Source organism: Pseudophryne corroboree, chromosome 6 (genome assembly GCF_028390025.1).
Source record: "Pseudophryne corroboree isolate aPseCor3 chromosome 6, aPseCor3.hap2, whole genome shotgun sequence".
NCBI classification, from domain to species: Eukaryota; Metazoa; Chordata; class Amphibia; order Anura; family Myobatrachidae; genus Pseudophryne; species Pseudophryne corroboree.
The window spans coordinates 466339257-466360342 of NC_086449.1; the positions used below are offsets into that span (position 1 = coordinate 466339257).

A 21086-nucleotide genomic window follows, 5' to 3' on the forward strand; every position below is an offset into this window, starting at 1 on the left:
CAAACTTATTTCATATCTATTCCTTACTATATATATCCACTATACTGTCCACCATGGTAACATCGCCTATTTATAATGAATTATATTTTGATTCAGACAACATCTATTGCCCTAATATTAGACGAAGTGCAGACAATTACCTATAAGGCAACAGTCGCCCCCTTGTGGCCATGAGAAATTATTTTGATTGGCCACACATTAAACTAGCGTAATTGCTTCCAAATACATTTCAAAATATTCCTTCAAACATAACTTTCGTTGTAACCATAATATATACCATAAGTGTAATAATAATAACTATTGTGATTTAAAAAAAAAAAATCTCTAAAAATTCTTAGCTTACCTAACCTTATTCTACTTTTACTTTTAACTAAAGCAGACAAGACTGAGGTTTTTATTCAGTATTCATGAGGAAAACTAATTTCTACAGACATTTGGAATACCATAGCCCAATTGTAGACCTTTTTTTCTGTATCTGGATCAGTACGTTTGGACATTTTTGCTGTTCTTGGCTGTAGCAATTTACTGGGATAAGACTGTCATCTGCGTGGTTTGCTTGCAATTGGAGACGCCTTGCGTTTGCTTGCCATTTCGCTGTTTGAGGCAGAGGGCTGTGTACGTCGAGTGCTGTGTCTTGAACATTCAGTACTTGTGACGACCCTCAGTAATGGTCTTTAGCCTTGTGCGTCCTTTAAATGTTTTTCCAATGCCGCAGTTGTGACAAGTGTCCATATTGCTTTTGCACAAACAGGTTGCGATTTTGAATAGAACAGGCATATATGAAACAGTCTTTTTTTTTTTTTTCCTCTTTCTTTCTTTCTTTCTTTCTTTCTTTCTTTCTTTCTTTCTTTCTTTCTTTCTTTCTTTCTTTCTTTCTTTCTTTCTTTCTTTCTTTCTTTCCTTGCTTGTTAATAGTAGGTCTTAATTGTCTTCGGGCAATAGTACCACAAATGGCTGTGAGTAGTACACCTACTCTGTTCTGTATTTCCTCACTGAATAAATTACCATGCAGTCTTAAGTCTCCTTATTCTACCTTGAACCTATTTATACATCTCAATCTTAAATAACCCTATACCAGTTTAACCCATATAAAGGCGTTTTCTATCCTACCTATATTTTGACTAATAATTATTTAAAATGCTTTTGATGTGTATATAGTAACATCCTATCAATACAATAAATGAATACAATTTTGCTTCAAACAGATATTAAATATCTTTTAGGAATGGCTTTGACTAAATCTAATTCCATCCAGTATTATTTTATATGCAGCCATGTGCATATACAGTTGACCCTGTTACGCTACAAATAATTCCCTTTGACTTGTTACAGTCTTTATTAAGAGAATTATTCATCCCACTTAATAATCTTGTCCCAATTTGTTATAACGCGGTATACCATCCTGTATTAGATATTTAATTACTTTTGAAGCTTTTACGAAGGAAGCATAGGTAGTATCTACTGTGTAATATATAAAAAAAACAAAATATTTACAAGGTATATAATACAATGATATAAAATATATATCAGACAAATGTTTACATATATGTGATTAAGGTATATGAAGGGATGAGACAGTTCTGTATAATCACAGTGATGAGATGTGCTGTACACTGTTTTGGGAGTGTACATGTAGTTTGAAAGACAAGTAATGATTACTTGTGATGAAAAGGTTAATGAAAACATTCCCCTTTCTTGTGAAACTGGAAAACTCCTTGAGGATTTGTCCATATATCAGTCTTTAGGGATGCTATGTAGATTTTGCTGGATAGCAGCGATGAAAGGGTTAATGAAGACCTTTTCCCTTGTAAATTGGAGTCTTTTTGGAGTCTTGCACCATTCTGTATACAGGTTGCCAGGATTACTATGAATCAAACAAAAATACATACAATGAATATCACAGATATTTATACAGTGATTTAACATAGCTTGCTATGCATTCTGTCCTATCTGCTGCATGTTATCAGGTACAGAATTTACAAATGTGTCTTTAAAGATTGAAGAACAAACAAACAAACAATTGTTTCTGGCCTGTGCCAATCTTTCCTGTCACATTGTGTGTCAATGACAGCACAATTGTCGCTGCAGATATGATGCTGGTTTAATTTGGAAACTGTGGCTGTTTGAACATCAAAGCAAACAATGGCTACATTGGATCTAACAAGTAAAGGAATGATACTACCGTATTCACTTGTGACCATACTCCCTTGTGACGTAGTCTGGTCCCAGACTGTCTTCAACCATAGCGTTTGCTGCTTGGCATGGCTCCTTAGTCTGGAAGAATCTTGGAGCTTCTGAAAAAACCTACTTTTGTGGGGAGAGAAACTTGTTAGACTTTGCCAAATATGTATTGCAGGTCCCAGGGCTTTCTGTCTTTCCACACCTGTAATAAAATGGTTATGGCACCAGGGCATAAAAACATTCTCATCCTGGTGATACTTTTTGTCATTGTTAATTGGTGTGTGGTTTGCAGAATGACACTCTGCATGTGGTCTCTCTGAGAGCATGCAAACATTTGCACCATCACTAGATGTCTCTGAGTGTTGTGTGGGGGTTACAAAAGTTTGGGAACTTTGTTTGTAAACATGCATTCCTGAATTAATTTCATGGATTTCCCCTTTAAACATGTTTCCAGGTGAATACATTTCAAGGTTTGCAACTCTGGTTGCCATGGGAGTTTTCACCATGGGGAACTTCTCCACCCCTGTGTGCACTGTACTGCTGCTATCAGTGTTTAAATCTGCTGACAATTCACCTTTGCCTAAGGGCATAACAAATTCTTCATTTACATTGGGAACTCTGAGAGTGTATTCAGCAGAATACTCATAATCTGAGTTACACTGATCTTCCCCCTTACTAGACACAGTATAGGGGACATCTCCTATTGCTGCTACCTCCTTTACATTAATGTGCTGTCTGATGATAGACACATCCTGCACATTGCTACTTTCTTCCTTTACCAAAGAGGCTGTTCTGCTGGTGGTCTGTGTGACCATAGCAGACTCTGTGTGCTGCACATGGACAATGCTGTCCTGAGTCTCACCTACATCTACAATATTCTCCCTTGTACTTTCTTTTATCTCCTCCTGAGAGGTCATGACAGTTTGCTTACAATCTGCCAGGCTTTTTGCTTCTGCCCCAAACTTTTTCTGTTTATTTTTCTGTTTAAGGGACTTAAATAATGAATGCATTTTTGCATTAATGGTCAGGCACGCCTTACGAAGACGTGAACCTGATCCTTCTTTACATTTCTGTTTGGCTTCTAAAGCCGCAGTTCTGCGCATTTTTCTTAATGCTACAGAAAACTTTTGCATTTTTAACATTGCAATCATTTACAATGCTAAATTTTTATATTCTTTGTTTTTAGTACTGAAGGTATCCTCTCCTTAAGATTGACCGGTGTCTTAAGGTTAAACTCTAATACCTGGTACATTTATACATTTATTTGGAAATACTCATTTCCACTGTGCACATTTTCTATTCTAGGCCTTTAAATTCTTTATTCTCATTTGTAACCTATTCCACTGTGATCTTGTACTTTGCCAGCAGGCTTATAGCCATTGGTGCTGCTTCCTAATAGATATTATGTTAGTTAAAATAACGTATATTGCACTAACACATTTATCCTAGGTTATACAGAATACAAAATTGACATTACACAATGGTAATAAATTTTCATAGATACATCCCCACCGTGATTCTGCAGATTTGGTAGCCAGCTTATAGCATTTGCTACTCCTCATAAATATTATAAATCAGATAATCAGATTCAGTAATAACAAGTCCAATTCGTGGTCGCCAATATTGATTTATGGAATCATATTTATGAATATTAATATTCAATATAACATATATGGTTATTAATATATGGATATATTTAAATTAATATGCGTTATCATATACATCTGCAAATATATTATGTCAGGCTTACAAATTAATTGGCTGATAAATATATGCAGTCCTTATATATATATGACTTATGAAATTATGAAGTTAAGATTCCTTAAAGAGAGTTCAAGCTTGAATATTACCGCTCTTTTTATATGATTCTTTATTTACAGGCAGATCAAATCGTACAGAATAAGATATACACAGTAGTGATATATATACTAATTATAATTATATTAAGCTATGCTATGTTTCCTTCGTTACATAACATAAAACAACATGACATAAGTTTCACAAACAGTTTCAATTATTATCATATTTATACTTGCAAGTTAAAGATTGCCATCCCAAGAATCATTCCTTCTGCATGTTCTCCATGACTTCTCCTCCTGACTGACTTCCTTCCTTCTCCTTCTTCTTCTCCCTCTCCCTCTTCCTTCTAACTCCTAACTACAAGTCTGGTCCTTTTATCTCATATTTTACCAATTCAAACTATCATATTCTCATAGTTTCCAATGGAATAGGTAATTATAGGTTTGTCAGATTCCAAGGTGTAATAAAACAAACATTGAACTGGGCTGTCGTGTCCTGTTCACGGAGGCATGGTGTCATAAAAGTGTGGTGTCCACACTGCCTTAAGCAAGTATAGTATTGTAAAATCTGGAATGTCTTTTCATCCAAAGTTCTGTTGTATTGACAAGTTTTCCTGGGGTCGGTTACACAATGTTTTATCAATGGATGTGATCTCTTTTCATAGTAGTTAATTTATACTCCCTAGCTTTTAACCTTCACTGGACAATAGACAAACCAGTAGATTCTGATCTACTGTAAGCACACCTGTGAATTCCAATGACCAACAGAGCTCTGTCACATACCTATTATCATTTATGGCCTAATACCTTTTCTCTACAATGACTCTTGATCTTACTGTAACCTCTCTGGCCTTATTTATGACTAGAGCAGAATAAACCTGTTCCCTACACTATTTTTTACCATCTTGCTGTAAAACACAAATATACAGTATATCTATATAAACACATACACAAACCTAATTTCTTAAATCAGCTAAACATTACCTCATACATTCAAACTTATTTCATATCTATTCCTTACTATATATATCCACTATACTGTCCACCATGGTAACATCGCCTATTTATAATGAATTATATTTTGATTCAGACAACATCTATTGCCCTAATATTAGACGAAGTGCAGACAATTACCTATAAGGCAACATTGGGTATGAGAGGCAGAGGAGGGAACACATAAACCGACTGGTACACCCACGGTGTCACTAGAGCGTGCACAGCTATCGCCTGAGGGTCCCTTGACCTGGCGCAATATCTTTTTAGTTTTTTGTTGAGGCGGGATGCCATCATGTCCACCTGTGGCCTTTCCCAACGGTTTACAATCATTTTGAATACTTCTGGATGAAGTCCCCACTCTCCCGGGTGGAGGTCGTGTCTGCTGAGGAAGTCTGCTTCCCAGTTGTCCACTCCCGGAATGAACACTGCTGACAGTGCTATCACGTGATTTTCCGCCCATCGGAGAATCCTTGTGGCTTCTGCCATCGCCAACCTGCTTCTTGTGCCGCCCTGTCGGTTTACATGGGCTACCGCCGTGATGTTGTCTGACTGGATCAGCACCGGCTGGTGTTGAAGCAGGGTCTTGCCTGACTTAGGGCATTGTAAATGGCCCTTAGTTCCAGAATATTTATGTGTAGGGAAGTCTCCTGGCTTGACCATAGTCCTTGGAAGTTTCTTCCCTGTGTGACTGCCCCCCAGCCTCGAAGGCTGGCATCCGTGGTCACCAGGACCCAGTCCTGTATGCCAAATCTGCGGCCCTCTAGAAGATGAGCACTCTGCAGCCACCACAGCAGAGACACCCTGGTCCTTGGAGACAGGGTTATCAGCCGATGCATCTGAAGATGCGATCCGGACCACTTGTCCAACAGATCCCACTGAAAGATCCTTGCATGGAACCTGCCAAATGGAATTGCTTCGTAGGAAGCTACCATCTTTCCCAGGACTCGCGTACAGTGATGCACCGAACCTGTTTTGGTTTCAGGAGGTCTCTGACTAGAGATGACAACTCCTTGGCTTTCTCCTCAGGGAGAAACACTTTTTTCCTGGTCTGTGTCCAGAACCATCCCCAGGAACAGTAGACGCGTTGTAGGAACCAGCTGCGACTTTGGAATATTCATAATCCAGCCGTGCTGTTGTAGCACTTCCCGAGATAGTGCTACGCCAACCAACAACTGCTCCCTGGACCTCGCCTTTATAAGGAGATCGTCCAAGTACGGGATAATTAAAACTCCCTTTTTCCGAAGGAGTATCATCATTTCGGCCATTACCTTGGTAAATACCCTTGGTGCCGTGGACAGACCAAACGGCAACGTCTGGAATTGGTAATGACAGTCCTGTACCACAAATCTGAGGTACTCCTGGTGAGGAGGGTAAATGGGGACATGCAGGTAAGCATCCTTGATGTCCAGTGATACCATGTAATCCCCTTCGTCCAGGCTTGCAATAACCGCCCTGAGCGATTCCATTTTGAACTTGAACCTTCTTATATAAGTGTTCAAGGATTTCAAATTTAAAATGGGTCTCACCGAACCGTCCGGTTTCGGTACCACAAACATTGTGGAATAGTAACCCCGTCCTTGTTGAAGGAGGGGTACCTTGATTATAACCTGCTGAGAATACAGCTTGTGAATCGCCTCCAGCACTGCCTCCCTGTCTGGGGGAGCTGTTGGCAAGGCTGATTTGAGGAAACGGCGAGGGGGAGACGTCTCGAATTCCAGCTTGTACCCCTGAGATACCACTTGTAGAATCCAGGGATCCACCCGTGAGCGAGCCCACTGGTTGCTGAAGTTCCGGAGACGGGCCCCCACCGCACCTGGCTCCGCCTGTGGAGCCCCAGCATCATACGGTGGACTTAGAGGAAGCGGGAGAGGACTTTTGTTCTTGGGAAGTGGCTGTATGGTGCAGCTTTTTCCCTCTACCTCTGGGCAGAAAGGACGCGCCTTTAACCCGCTTGCCTTCTGGGGCCGAAAGGACTGTACCTAATAATATGGTGCTTTCTTTGGCTGTGAGGGAACATGGGGTAAAAATGTCAACTTCCCAGCTGTTGCTGTGGAAACGAGGTCCGAGAGACCGTCCCCAAACAATTCCTCACCTTTGTAAGGCAAAACCTCCATGTGCCTTTTAGAATCTGCATCACCTGTCCACTGCCGAGTCCACAATCCTCTCCTGGCAGAAATGGACATTGCATTAATTCTAGATGCCAGCCGGCAAATATCCCTCTGTGCATCTCTCATGTATAAGACTGCGTCTTTAATGTGCTCTATGGTTAGCAATATAGTGTCCCTGTCGAGGGTATCAATGTTATCAGACAGGGAATCTGACCACGCAGCAGCAGCACTGCACATCCATGCTGAAGCAATAGCCGGTCTCAGTATAATACCTGAGTGTGTATATACAGACTTCAGGATAGCCTCCTGCTTTCTATCCGCAGGCTCCTTTAAGGCGGCCGTATCCTGAGACGGTAGTGCCACCTTCTTTGACAAGCGTGTGAGCGCTTTATCCACCCTAGGGGATGTCTCCCAACGTATCCTGTCCTCTGGCGGGAAAGGGTACGCCATTAGCAACTTTTTAGCAATCACTAATTTCTTATCGGGGGAAGCCCACGCTTCTTCACACACTTCATTCAACTCATCAGATGGGGGAAAAACCATTGGTTGCTTTTTCTCCCCAAACATAATACCCTTTTTTGTGGTACCTGGGTTAATGTCAGAAATGTGCAACACATTTTTCATTGCCGTAATCATGTAACGGGTGGCTCTGTTGGAATGTACACTAGTCTCATCGTCGTCGACACTGGAGTCAGTATCCGTGTCGACATCTGTGTCAGCCATCTGAGGTAGCGGGCGGTTTTGAGCACCTGATGGCTTTTGAGACGCCTGGGCAGGCACGGGCTGAGAAGCCGGCTGTCCCACATCAGCTATGTCATCAAACCTTTTATGTAAGGAGTTGACACTGTCGCGTAATTCCTTCCACATATCCATCCACTCAGGTGTCGACCCCGCAGGGGGTGACATCATATTTATCGGCACCTGCTCCGCCTCCACATAAGCCTCTTTACTAGAAGCTCAGGAGAGCCCCTAGTGCGCAACCAGCTCGAGCCGGGCACAGATTCCAACTGAGGTCTGGAGGAGGGGCATAGAGGGAGGAGCCAGTGCACACCAGGTAGTCCTAATTCTTTCTTAGAGTGCCCAGTCTCCTTCGGAGCCCGCTATTCCCCATGGTCCTTACGGAGTTCCCAGCATCCACTAGGACGTCAGAGAAAAAAAAAATTCACATGACGATAATCACACTGTATCATTATGCAAGTAATGATCCCATATCCATATCCTTGGATCATCTATCCCTATGCTTAATACTGAGCACAAGTGTCTGATTTGTTTCCAGCGCTAACAAGCTGCTGAATATACTGTCCTCCATTAGCAGTGAAGAATTAAATGGGCAAATGCTATCCTCCCAAAGAACATGAACATGTCAATGCATTTAGTTCCAATACTAGGACTTCATCATATCTGCAAATATATTTAAATTTTCGAGTGAATGTTGTTATTAAAGAGCTACATATGATATTGATTGAAAGTAGTGCTTACTTTATACAAAAGTACCGTCTGTTGTTATGATGCATAATATATTCAAAAAGCGTTCCAGTATTTCCAGGAAAAGATCTTAATTTCTGCTATAACTACATTCTCTAGTTTCAAATAGTGATGAAACCTAGGGGAAGATTTGTAAAATCTTGGAGATAGCCAATGTGGAGAAATTGCTCATATTTCTTGCACAGTCTATGAAATGACAGAAGCTGAATGGTTGGTTTGGAAAACTTTTCCACTTTGTCTCTCAAATTTGATAACTCTCCCCATTAGGACCACAAAAATAATAAGTAATGCTGCCAGTTTTACCACCCTGATCTAGACCAATAGATTATTTCTTAGAAGAAATACATATCCCTAGCTGTAGGAGGGAACAGGAGTCTAGGTTGGGAAGAAATGTGCAAATGCCCTCGTGCTCACTGCTACTTTCCCACTATAGCCTGGGTGTCATGTCATACTTTACACCATTCCAAATGTTTTTTTGGAAACTCTTGTTGCCTATTAAAAATAATGAAAGAAAAAAAAGCCTATTGTACCAATACAGTCATTGTCGCACATGCAGGATCAAAGAGTTATTTACGATCATTAAGCAGCTCACAATATAGCCTATATACAATCCAGACCATACTGTGCCTGTTGCTGTAAAATAATGATTACCATAAACCATACTGTATACCATATACAGGGGATCCGGTCAGGATCCCATCGGTCTGGGATCCCGGCAGTCAAAATACAGATGCCGGAATCCCGACACTGCTCAGAATGCCGGTGCCGGCATCCCAACTAGGAGCATGGTACTGCCCCTTTCTGTTGGTGAAGTTCAGCACCAGTGCCTGGGAAGTTAAGGTTAAGCTGCCTCATGCAAAAAGTTGCTCTAAATCAATTGAGATGTATTAACTTATTTTTCTTCAGGGTCCATAGGGCTCTACAGGGGAGACAATGGGGTGTAGGAGGTGGATGGGACAGGGCACAAAACAGTTAAAGCTTTACATATCCCAGGATGCTCCGGTCCTTCCCCCCTTTACCCCATTCACAGCCTGAGGCTAATCAGTTTTGTTTTGGTGCCGGCAGGAGCCGGTTCACCGTTAAACAGTGGGGCTGCTATTAAGCAGCCAAAGCTTTATTTTATGTTTTATTTGGTTTCTTTTTTCAATATTAATTTTTATTATTTTACGGGTAAACAAAGCAATTGGGAAAGGGATACAGAAAAGAAAAAAAGGGGGGGGGTAGGGGGGGTACACACTACAGTCTGCATTTTACAACATAACACAGAGTATTATACACAACACTGTACAAATTAACATGGGTAATGCAAGTGAGTATCATGTCATCATAGCATTCATACTAATTCAATAGTGGGTATATCTAAACGTCAGGAGGGGGCTTGGGGTTCGGTGTTCGACTATGCCAATAGGCGGACCATGAAAACCATCTGAGCAGTGGGGATGTCGGGGAAGAGGCATAAGCCACTCCCGCGGTCTCGAATTCGTAGTGCGACTGTACGGCCATTTCTATAGCAGAAATATGAGGGGCCTCGGTGGAACGCCAAAGGCGAGCGATTAAAAGTTTTGTTGAAATGAGGATATGGCCTAGAATGTAGCTGTCTGCTGGCGGTAGGTCCCCATAGTATAAATGTAAAAGGGCCAGTCGTGGGTGTGGGGATATACGGCGGCCGAGCACTGATTCTATGAGGAGGAAGACCGATGTCTACATCGGGGTCAGCACCAGGCAATCCCAAAATACATGCATTAGAGTACCGACCACACCGCAGTTCCGCCAGCACATTTTGGATGTGGTGGATTGCATCGCATGGAGGCGGGATGGGGTGAAATTGCTATATTAGCTGGTGTAGGTTGTGGGGTAGAGATATCGTCTTTTAGATTATATAGGGAGGAATAATATGAAGCAAAGGAGTTAGCTATATCTGATGGGTCAGTTATCTTGATATTATTTGAGTTGATGATATATTTCACCCTCTCTTTAGCTGTTTTCCCCCGCAATTTGCGAGCTAGCATTCTACCCGCCCTATCTCCTTGCATATAGAACTTTTGCCGCAATCGGAAAAGATTTTTACGGACCTCTGTTAGTTCTAATTTATTCAGCTCATCTCTGACCCGGGTCAATTCTTGATATATTGTCTTATTAGATGGATTCAGCTTAAGTGAAGCATCTAGTTCTTGAAGACGGGCTTCGAGTTCTGCCTATTTTTCCCGGGAGGTCCTGCGTATGTAAGCAGCCGCTTGAATGGACGCTCCCCTAACCACCGCCTTGAGGGCGCACCAATGTGTAAATACTGACGTTTCTGCTGGGGTGTTAGTCTCGATATATAAGGTGAGGGCCTGTGCAATGGACCGCTGGGCGTCTGTGTTCAAAAGAAGATAATCCCTAAGGCACCATAGGGTAGGAGAGGGCCTGACTTTGCGGGGGTTCCAACGGACAGAGAGGGCAGAGTGATCTGACCATGATACTGGCAGGATAGAAGCCTTTGAAACCTGTTGGAGTGTCCACTTATCTGATATCACTAGGTCTATCCTAGAAAACGAGCCGTGAACTGGGGAGAAGAAAGAAAAATCCCTACAGGTCAGGTTCTTAGCCCTCCAAACATCATAGAGATCATATTCATATAGTATATTTCTAAAGGCGTGGGCGCTGTCATGTTGCGAGTTACCCTTAGGAGGTGAGCGGGCATGGGATCTATCTATTGTTGGGTCAAGGACCATGTTAAAATCCCCCAGGAGTAATAGGGCACCCGATAGGTGCTTCTGGAGGATCGTAAAGAATTTCCTAAGGAAAGGTAGTTGTTTGGTATTGGGAGCATAAAGCGTAGCTATGGTGACTGGCCTATCTTCCAATTTACCCGTCAGAATGAGATATCTGCCTTCTCTGTCTGAGATCTGACATTCTAGGGAGAATTCACAAGATTTTGAGAATAATATTGCCACTCCGGCTCTTTTTTTCGGGCCATTGGACATATAACCAATGGGATATTTATTATCCCTAAGGGGGAGGGGGGGGGGGGGTGATGAAAGCATGAAATGGGTTTCCTGTAAGGCCACTATATGCGCCTTACATTTAGCAAAGTGACGCAGGGCTAATCATCGTTTGTTCGGTGAATTCAACCCTTTTACATTTAAGGATAGTACATTAACCATTAGGCTTGTCTGGGAGTCGTGCTAATATCAGGTTGCGTATAAAAATTATGTAACAGGATCTGCCAGAGTGTGTGTGTGTTAAAACTTGGAGAGATGGGGAGAACAGGAGGGGTGGAAGAAACAGTAAGAAGAGGACATAGAGCGGGCATCGCAAGGATGCCAAATAGGGTTGCCTAGTAGGGCAACACATGGGGTCGTGGCGAGGTGTGAGGAATAGTCTCCCCCTCGCTCCTAGAACATTCAACTTATAAAAGAAATAACTGTGTTGGGTCATAGGGTACATGCCTCCTTTCGGGAAATTCAACAAATAACAAATATGACATCATAACATCGAGGGGAGCAGTATTGTCCCGTTTAGGGGTGTACGGCTATGCAATGTCGGCCAGATCACAGTGGATGCAGTATACCATAATAAAAGAAATGCAGGAAAAGCAAGAACATTCTCGACAATGACATACAACCTGGTTGGGAAAATCAGTCTCTAACGATCATTGTCTGCCATCGTCCACTCCTGAGTCAGCTTGAGAGTTGCCGGTGCCTTTTTAATTGTGTCTTCTCCCCTCCAGGAATCCAATAATTTCAGACCCGCTTCTGGAGAGATTATCGCGTGCATAACGCCGTTACGTCTAACCAGCAATTTCATCGGAAACCCCCACCGGTACAGGATATCGGCCTTCCGGAGCGCTGAGGTCACCGGGTGGAACGTGCGTCTCAAGGCCAGTGTGGCCGCTGAGAGGTCTCCGTAAACTTGTACATCTCCCAGGGCCTTAGCTGATAGGTCCGGGCGCATAGCCGCCCGCAGGATTTGTTCCTTGATATGGAAGTAATGCATCCTCATTAAAGTGTCTCTTGGAGCATCCTTTGGGGCATTTCTAGCCTTTGGTAGACGATGAATGCGGTCGATGAGGAAGTCATCAATAGAGTTGGATGGAAGAAGCTCCATGAAGAGGTCCGTCGCAAATTGGGTAAGGTCCGTGGTGGTAACGGTTTCTGGGATGCCCCGGAGCTTGATATTATTACGGCGTGACCTGTCCTCAAGGTCACAGGCCTTCCGCCGTAGATCCGCTACTTCGGCCTGTAGGTCTTCAAGTTGGGTAATCACCTCATTATGTGACTTCACCATTTCCTCACATTTATTCTCAAGATGATCCGTGCGTAGGCCTATAGCGTCGACCGACTGTTGGCAACTTTGAAGCGCCGTCTTAACTTCCATCGTGATATCATTTTTAAAGGAAGCCAGAAGTTGCCGCATAGTGCTCAGTGTGAGGGGTGCGTCATCATCGAGTTGAGAGAGTTTTGTCTGGTTCACCCGAGGGGTCACGGATATATCATCGCCACTCCGGGGTTGTTTAGGCACGGAATCCTGTATGGTAGAGGGTCTCCGGCTTTGAGAAGACGGGGACTGTTTAAAAAAGGCGACCACATACAGTGGTACAGGGATGACGGTGTATTTCGTAGAAGAGATGTAGGATAAAGGAAGGAGTGTAGTACTGGCTGTTTGCCAGCAGTCAAGATGGCGCCACCACCTTCCAGTCACAGGCCTCTGTGGTGTATTTACCTCTCGTACCCTGAGATCGTTGGGGATATCAGCGGATGCGGGCCCTGAGTTCCTCGGTCCCCACCTCCCCCACCCCGTCCCGACTCCCAGCGGGGCCCCCGGTAATCTCCCGGGAGGGCCTCGAGCAGTGCAGCCCGAGGTCCCAAGATGGCCGCCGGGGTGTACACAGGCCGGGGAGATGCCTGATAAGAGCTGCTCCCGTGGCCCGTGAGCAGCTATTCCCCGGTTAGCAGGTGCTTGGGGGTCTGATGCAGGCTGGAGAGCTATGTGGGGGGGAGCAGGAGGAGAAGGACGGCGCCACGGGTCCCGCTTCGACCGTGGTCCGAGCCCGCAGTCGGGAGGGTGGGAAACGCAAAGCCCCGGTCTCCGGTGCTGCTGGAGGCCCCCGACCCCGCCGGCAGAGTAGTGGCTTCTCGGCGGGCTCCCCGCGCCCGGGGAAGTGTCCACAGCCGTGGACAGAGTCGGGCAGGGAGGCGCTAGGTCCGTGCGCCCAGCGGGAGAGAGGCCGCCAGGAACGGACGTGTGTTCAGAATTGCCCGCCGGGCGCCCGTCAGCCCAGTCTCCTGTGGCGAGTCTCCGGATCCCCCGGCAGCAGGAGCCCACAGCCGGCAGCAGGGAACCTCTCCTAGCCGCGGGCGGCGGCGGCGTGCTGTAAGGAGCTCCGGAGGAGATCCGCGGCCCAATCCGAAGGGTCCCGGAGCCGCCGTCGGCACTGTGAGTAAATAGAGGTCCCAGCTCTGTGAGTCCCGTAGGCCGCAACCCGCAGGAGCAGTTAAAACTGCTCCCCGATTCGGCGGCTCTTCTGGGGGCACAGCAGGGCGACCAGGAGGGACAGGGGGGATGCCCAGGCGCTCAAATGAGCTCGTAAAGGGGGTACAGACGGGTGATATATCTCTAGGTCTCAGGAGCTCCACCAAAACGCAGCTGTCTCCATTAGCAGCCAGGCCACGCCCCTATTTGGTTTCTTTTTATTACTGAACAAAGTTAGCAGTGCTAGGCAGTCCTCTGGACACCAGCGCCGCTTCTCTATCAACCCTCCTCCAGCCTGCAGTCTTGTGACTTATGTTGTGGCACCTTATGGCCCAGCTAGCACGGCTCCACGGGAGGATTTCGGACTGCAACCGGAGCATGTGGGACAGGTAAAGTGGGTTCTTGCTCATGGGACTCGCGTCTTTAAAGTAGGTTTATCAAGGTACCCAGCTTTCATTTCAAAACCCTTTGCTCCATTGTCCTAGCTATGGAACCTGTGGATTTTATGGTGTCCCAGGACATTTAGAATGCTTATATGCGTATACCTATTGCACCCTATCACCAGCCGTTCCTACAGTTTGATGTCCTACAGCAACATTTTCAGTTTTAGGCACTGCCCTTTGGTCTTTCTACTGCTCCCAGGGTCTTTACCAAAACTATGGCTGTTATGGCGGTGCTGCTTTGTCAGGGGGTCAGAATACTCCCATACCTGCATGACCTGCTGATCCTCACACACTCTGTGGAGTTCTTTCACCGCCATCTTTAGCTGACCATTGCCTTCCTGCAAAGAAATGGCTGGCTGATCAAGAAAAAGTCATCCCTTACATCTTCTCAAAGGATGTTACATCTGGGAGCTCTCCTGGATTCTCAGATACAAAGAATTTTCCTGCCAGCAACAAAATTTCTGCACTACATCAATGAGTGTGCAAGTTGCTTCACAGTCGCCGAATGCTAATCCACTCAGCCATGCAGGTCTTTGGGGTCCATGGTCTCCACCTTGTACATGGTGGAGTACACTGAGTTCCACTCCAGTTACATGCAACACCTAATCCTGTCCAGACGGAACAGACACCTGCATCTGATCAGGTCCCTGACAATGGTCCTCTCTCCGAAAGTTCATCTGTCTCTTGCTTTGTGCCCCCACACATCCTCCTTGGACAAGGGTCGACCCTTCTGGATCTCAGATTGGATACTTCTCACCATGGATGCCAGTCTGGGTGGATGGGAGGTGGTGTCCAGGTAACACTCCATTCAGGGCCGTTGGACCCCCACCGAAAGTTGCTTACTAATCAACATCCTGGATCTGCAAACTGTCTACAGTGCACTCACTCTGGCATGAGACATTCTCAAAGGCAGAACAGTTCAGGTCCAGTCCAACAACGCCAATGTGGTGTCCTACCTCATCCATCAGGGAGGCACTCACAGTAGGCTGGCAATGCTGGAAGTGGCTCACATTCTCCGATGTGCCGAACAACATCCCCTGGCCATCTCAGCGGTGTTCATCCCAGGGATCCTCATCTGGGAAGCGGACTACCTTGGCCATCACGACATGCACGTCGGCAAATGGCCTCTACACCCAGAGGTCTTTCAGCTTCTGGTGGACAAGTGGAGCCTGCCGAATGTGGACCTCATGACCTCCCGACACAATCACAAGGTTCCCTTGTACAAGAGACCCAATAGCAGCCTTTGTGGATGCCCTGACAGTGAAGTGGCATACCTCTTCCCTCTGGTCTCTCTCCTTCCTTGGGTCCTTTGGAAATTCAAGCAATAAGGAGGCACCGTCCTGTTGGTAACTCCAGCCTTGCCCAGACTCCATTGTTTATCCAACCTTCAGAGTCTTTCCATGGATGCTCCCTTTCGAATTCCACTATAACCAGACCTGTTGTCTCAAGGTCCCTGTCCACAACCGGACCTAGCACGTATGTCTGTGAGTCATCCCTCCTAAGGTCCAAAGGTTTCTCTCGCTCTGCAGTGTAGACCATGCTCAGAGCGCGAAAGTCAGCCTCCGCCCTTATCTATCACCAGGTGTGGCATACATACTTCCAGTGATGCGCTGCAAGATGCTATGACCCTCTGGTTTTTCGAAACTGCACTTCTCTGCTCTGTCAATCTGGTTCCAGTGCAGGATTGCGCTACTGCCGGATGTTCACACCTTTCTTCAGGTTGTCCTCAATATTCAACTTCTCTTTGTCTCTCCAGTGGCTCCGTGGGATTTGCCAGTGGTTCTCCATGCACTTCAAGAGCCTCCATTTGAACATTTTGAATCAGTGGACCTCTAATGGCTAACGGCAAAAACTATTTTTTTCTAGCTAATGTATTGTCCCAAAGGGTGTCAGATTTGGGGGTGCACTCCTGTCGCTTTACCTTTCTGATCTTGCATCGGGACAGGGCTGTTCTTCAAACTCGTCCTGGGTACCTTCCCAAGGTGGTCTTATGTTTCCATCTTAACAAAGAAATAGTGGTACCGGCCTTCCATTTCCCAGACCTCTCGGCAAGGGAGGCCTCCTTGGATGTGGTCCGTGCCCTGCAGATCTTCATCGATCGTACTAGCTCCCTCCGGAAATTGGATTCTCTTTTTGTCCTCTATGGATTCCACAAGAGGGGCTGGCCAGCTGGCAAACAGCCTCTGGCCACATGGCTTCGAATGACTATCTCACAAGGTTATATGCATGTTGACCTCCCTGTGCCGTTCATTCTACTGGGTCCTTCACGGGCAGCCATCCGTGGTGCATGTGCAGAAGAACTCTGCAAGGTGGCCATGTGGTCTTCTGTCCACACCTTTCTCCTGTTCTATGCCTTTGATGCATTTGCCTCCCAGGAGGTTTCATTTGGACTCTGGAGTCTCCTCTGAGCTCAGGAGCGTCCCCTCCCTTGAGCAATACCATTGTCTCCCCTGTGGAGCCCTATGGACCCTGAAGAAGAAAAGGAGAGTTATGATAGACTTACCTTTAACTCTCTTTCCTCTAAGTCCATAGGTTTCACAGGGAGCCCACCCTGACACACCTGGCTTCTGTGGGTTTTTCCTCTTGGTCACCTGTTCCCTTCTCTGTTGCATGAGAGTGTGATTCTTGTGTGTACCAGTCTTCCTTCTCTCCCAAAATAGCGCTGATTGCTAATTAGGGGAAGGCGCCATGTGTGTACGGGGCTTAAAGCTGGATACACACTGGAAGATATGTCTGCTGTTCAATCGATCTGCAGCTACATATGCAGATGGGGGTTGTTCATACACACAGAAAGATGTACCAATATATCTGCAGATACATTGGCCATCTGATGTGCTTTACAGCAGATGAAATATATATTTGAAAGATGTTAACGGATATATTGCTTGTACATACCTGCAGATCAGCAAAAGATATATTGGCCGATCAGTTGATTGCCCAATATACTGTATCTGCCAGTGTGTACGCATCAGAAGTTAGCGGAATCAAAGTCTGTAATTTAGCAAAATGGGGGTTATTCAGGTTGCATCGCTTATTGATGCAACCGCAATAACCCCATTGGCGGTGCTACTGCGCACACATAGGTTACATCCTGCACATGAGCTAGCAGCCAATGCTATCTGATGGCTGCAACTGCCTCTGCCTGATTGACAGGCAGAGGCGGACGGGAGACAGTGGCAATGGAACATTGAGGGGGTGGCGCGGGCAAAATGGGGGCGGGTTGGTAGCATTTTTGGGGGCGGCTGTGTAACGTCACATTGCAGCTGCTCCGATCAAGAAAATGGCAGCGGACCGCCTGCATATGCAGCCTAGCTGCGGCTGCAGTGGGTCGTCCAGAGTTGCTGTGACCGCAGTTAAATTACGGTCGCAGCCACTGGGCAGGCCATTTAGCATGCTGGGCGATGTTGCCCTGCGATGGGTGGCCCCCAGCATGCGATAGAAAAGATTGCAGATTCTGCTAAAAGCAGAATCTGCAATTCTTACTGAATAACCCCCTTATATACATAACTTGATGGCAGTGTTTTATTTATTAAAATTAATATTTTAATCAAATTTTAATACTCCCAGTGGAAGAGGGGCATGGATGAGGCATAAAAAGAGGAGCAGGGAGAGGGAAAACAGAGGGAGACATTGAGAGGGACACAGTGGGACAGACAAAAAGGGAGAGATAAGGAAAACAGAATTAAGAATCAGAGTTGACGAAGAGAGACCAATGGGAGGTAGAAAGGGAGGAGATGGAATAAGTCACCGTTATGGGGAAACTTTGGCACTCCAGCTGTTGTTGATCTATACATCCCAGCATGTCCTGCTACAGTTTTAGCATGACCAAATAGCAAAACTGTAGCAGGGCATGCTGGGATGTGTAGTTCAACAACAGCTGGAGTGCCAAAGGTTCCTCATCACCGAAATAAGAGATTGGGGGATGAGAGAGAGAGACAGGTAACAATTGTAGAGAGATGGAGTGTGTGTGGGGGGGGGGGGGGAGACAGATGAAAAATAAAGGGCAGCAATGCTGGTCACTACAGCCAAAGATGCCCCTGGTATCATGTTTACAAGGCAAATAACAGGTAAAAATGTCCTGGTATAATATGTGCAAGAGCAATGGATAAAGTATTTTAGTTTCAGCAGTAATTTTGCAATCAACCAATTGGAAGCAGCTTACCTAGTGCTGGTGACAGTCATAATTATTAGCTTGTATCTGTACCAGCCCTCATGCACCTGGTTATAATATTCATCTCTGTGAGTTTCTGCAGCCATCAGGCCTATGTTAGGTCACTCCTCTCCCCCATCCAGTTGCAAGAGGGTGCAAGTGTTCTGCATGTGCCCAGAACCAATTTGCATATGTTATGCAAAAAAAAAAAAATTGGGTTAAGTCCAACTCTGCATTAATCCATTTGCGTTTTTAGCAGAGCAGTGTAAGCAAATGGTCACAATTTTCTACTTCTGAATAACTTGGTTAATTATCAAGTATTGGCATTTGCCCTTCCAGTAGTCAATGCCAGCTTGATGACATAAACACCTTGTGCATTAATATTCATGAATTATTTGGGACTTGTATCATTGAAGTCTACTTGTTCACTGTTATATTGGTATCAGTGGGCAGTTTTGTTTAAGATGCCAAAGACGATAGAGAAGAATGGAGAGAGGAAAAGGAGACCACCCGCAGATTAATTTCCTAAGGGCAGGAGAGTTGCTATTATATTACAGTGTTGGAGAACTTTACATTGCTACAAAAAAGAAAAAAAAAAATAATTAAATATTAATGTTTTAATAAAGGGAATAGTTCTACTTTGAGTGATTGTGTATTTGTTAAGCTGTTTCCCATTATTATTATTATTATTATTATTATTATTTATTTATTTATTTTTTCAAAATCCATTATAATTGTCTGTTACTTGTCTATACATTGTTTCTGCAAGTGGTTTACTTGAAAGACAAGAAATTGCAACAGTATCTAATTGAGAATCTTCTGTATGTTATCAAACCATGTGTTTACATATTCTTAAATCAGTTGGAACAAAAGAAATAAAGGAAACTATAAAAGATAAGGATTGGATATACTGTCTTTCTAATTTGTTAATTTGCCATTCATACGAGCTTGTTGCTGAAATTCATATTGTGTATGTGAATATATTGTGAAAAATACAACGCTTCATTTACAGCGTGAAAAAAATGCCTTTCTTTGGTGGATAAATAGAAGCTCATTTCTTTATAAAGCACGTTTAGGTGAACTTATGAATGCAAGTTGCCAGACATGCAATGTTGTATTAATTGAATCTTTTTCTAGTCTTTTTGCTTTTCCATCTAGACCAACTCTTTAGAAAACTGCATGGCTATCTTAATTGTAGCAGACACAAAAAGTATCCTTCACATTCCTTCTCTTGAATGCGAATGGAAAATCAATTCATCTAAATAATAACCCCATTAGCTGCTTAACTCTGCATCGAACATGGGAAAATGCACCACACAGAATTGAGAGTGTGTTGATTGGATGGATCATTTTCAATGTTTTGTTCTTTTAATGTTCAAAATAATACCTGATGGGTATTGAAAATATAATTGTATTTTCTGGTTTTGTACTATGTTTACCAAGTTGCTGATACAGAACTACTGTATATTATTTTTTGTCTTCCAAAATGCAGCAACAGTACCATTCCAAAATAGATGATTTAATTGAGGAAACCGTTACAGAAATTATATCACTCCTGGTTTCTAAGGTAAATATTGTTTTAATATGTATGATAATATCATCAATTTCTATATGTTTGATTCAATAAGAGGAATTCAGTACATAGCAGTATGCAAAAAAACCATCACTATGCTGTCTGGCTAAGCTCATACAGTCTATTGTAGATAAAAAATATATACATTTCTTTGTCCAGGAAAATTAGCGAAGATACTGGACTAATGTCCACTTTATTGCCAATGCTTCGATAGTGGCATGTTTTATGTCATGTAGCGTACATTTATCTTTCTGCTTAAGTACATATGAGAATGTTGTACACTTCTTTGTTCTGGGACCGGACTGCACCTACCACTACATCCGAGGTATCAGTTTGCATCACATATTCCCATTGAAAGTCAGGTGTCATCAGAACTGGTTGGTTACACAAAGCCACCTTCAACTCCTAAAAAGCCTGTTCTGTTTCCGCACTCCATTTAAACATAACTTTCTGTTTGCCCTTGGTAAGGACTGTTAGTGGGACTGCAATGGGGGCAAAACTGGGTATAAACTTTCTATAGTACCCTGTGATTTCTAAGAACGCTCTCATCTTCTAATTTAGGAGTGTGGCTCAATTTTGTATTGCCTCAATTTTATTAAGTTGGGGCTTTATCAAACACCTGCCAATGGTGTGTCCAAGATACTACTTCAATACATAGACAACATTTTTTTGCGGTTGGTTGTCAATCCTGCCTTATGGATGCAGTTTAAAGCTGCTTGTACTCTGAGTAAGTGAGACTGCCAATCAGGACTATATATGATTACATCATCCAGAGAAGCAGCAGCATACTGTCTATGGGGCCTTAGAATTCTATCCATCATCCTTTGAAAGGTGGCGGATGCACCTTGTAACCAAATGGCAACATCTTATATTGAAACAACCCTTCTGGTGCAAAGA

At 44.2% G+C, this 21086-nt stretch overlaps 1 protein-coding gene across 9 annotated transcripts in view; it reads left to right on the forward strand.

Annotated features, from left to right (window-relative positions):
* Positions 1 to 21086, forward strand: part of CADPS2 (calcium dependent secretion activator 2) — a 919737-nt gene that overhangs the window by 779965 nt on the left and 118686 nt on the right. For all 9 annotated transcript variants that reach the window (XM_063927189.1, XM_063927182.1, XM_063927183.1 and 6 more), the window contains one exon: positions 20109 to 20183. In XM_063927189.1, coding sequence (XP_063783259.1) covers positions 20109 to 20183 — 75 coding nt within the window. The remainder of the gene's footprint in view (positions 1 to 20108; positions 20184 to 21086) is intronic.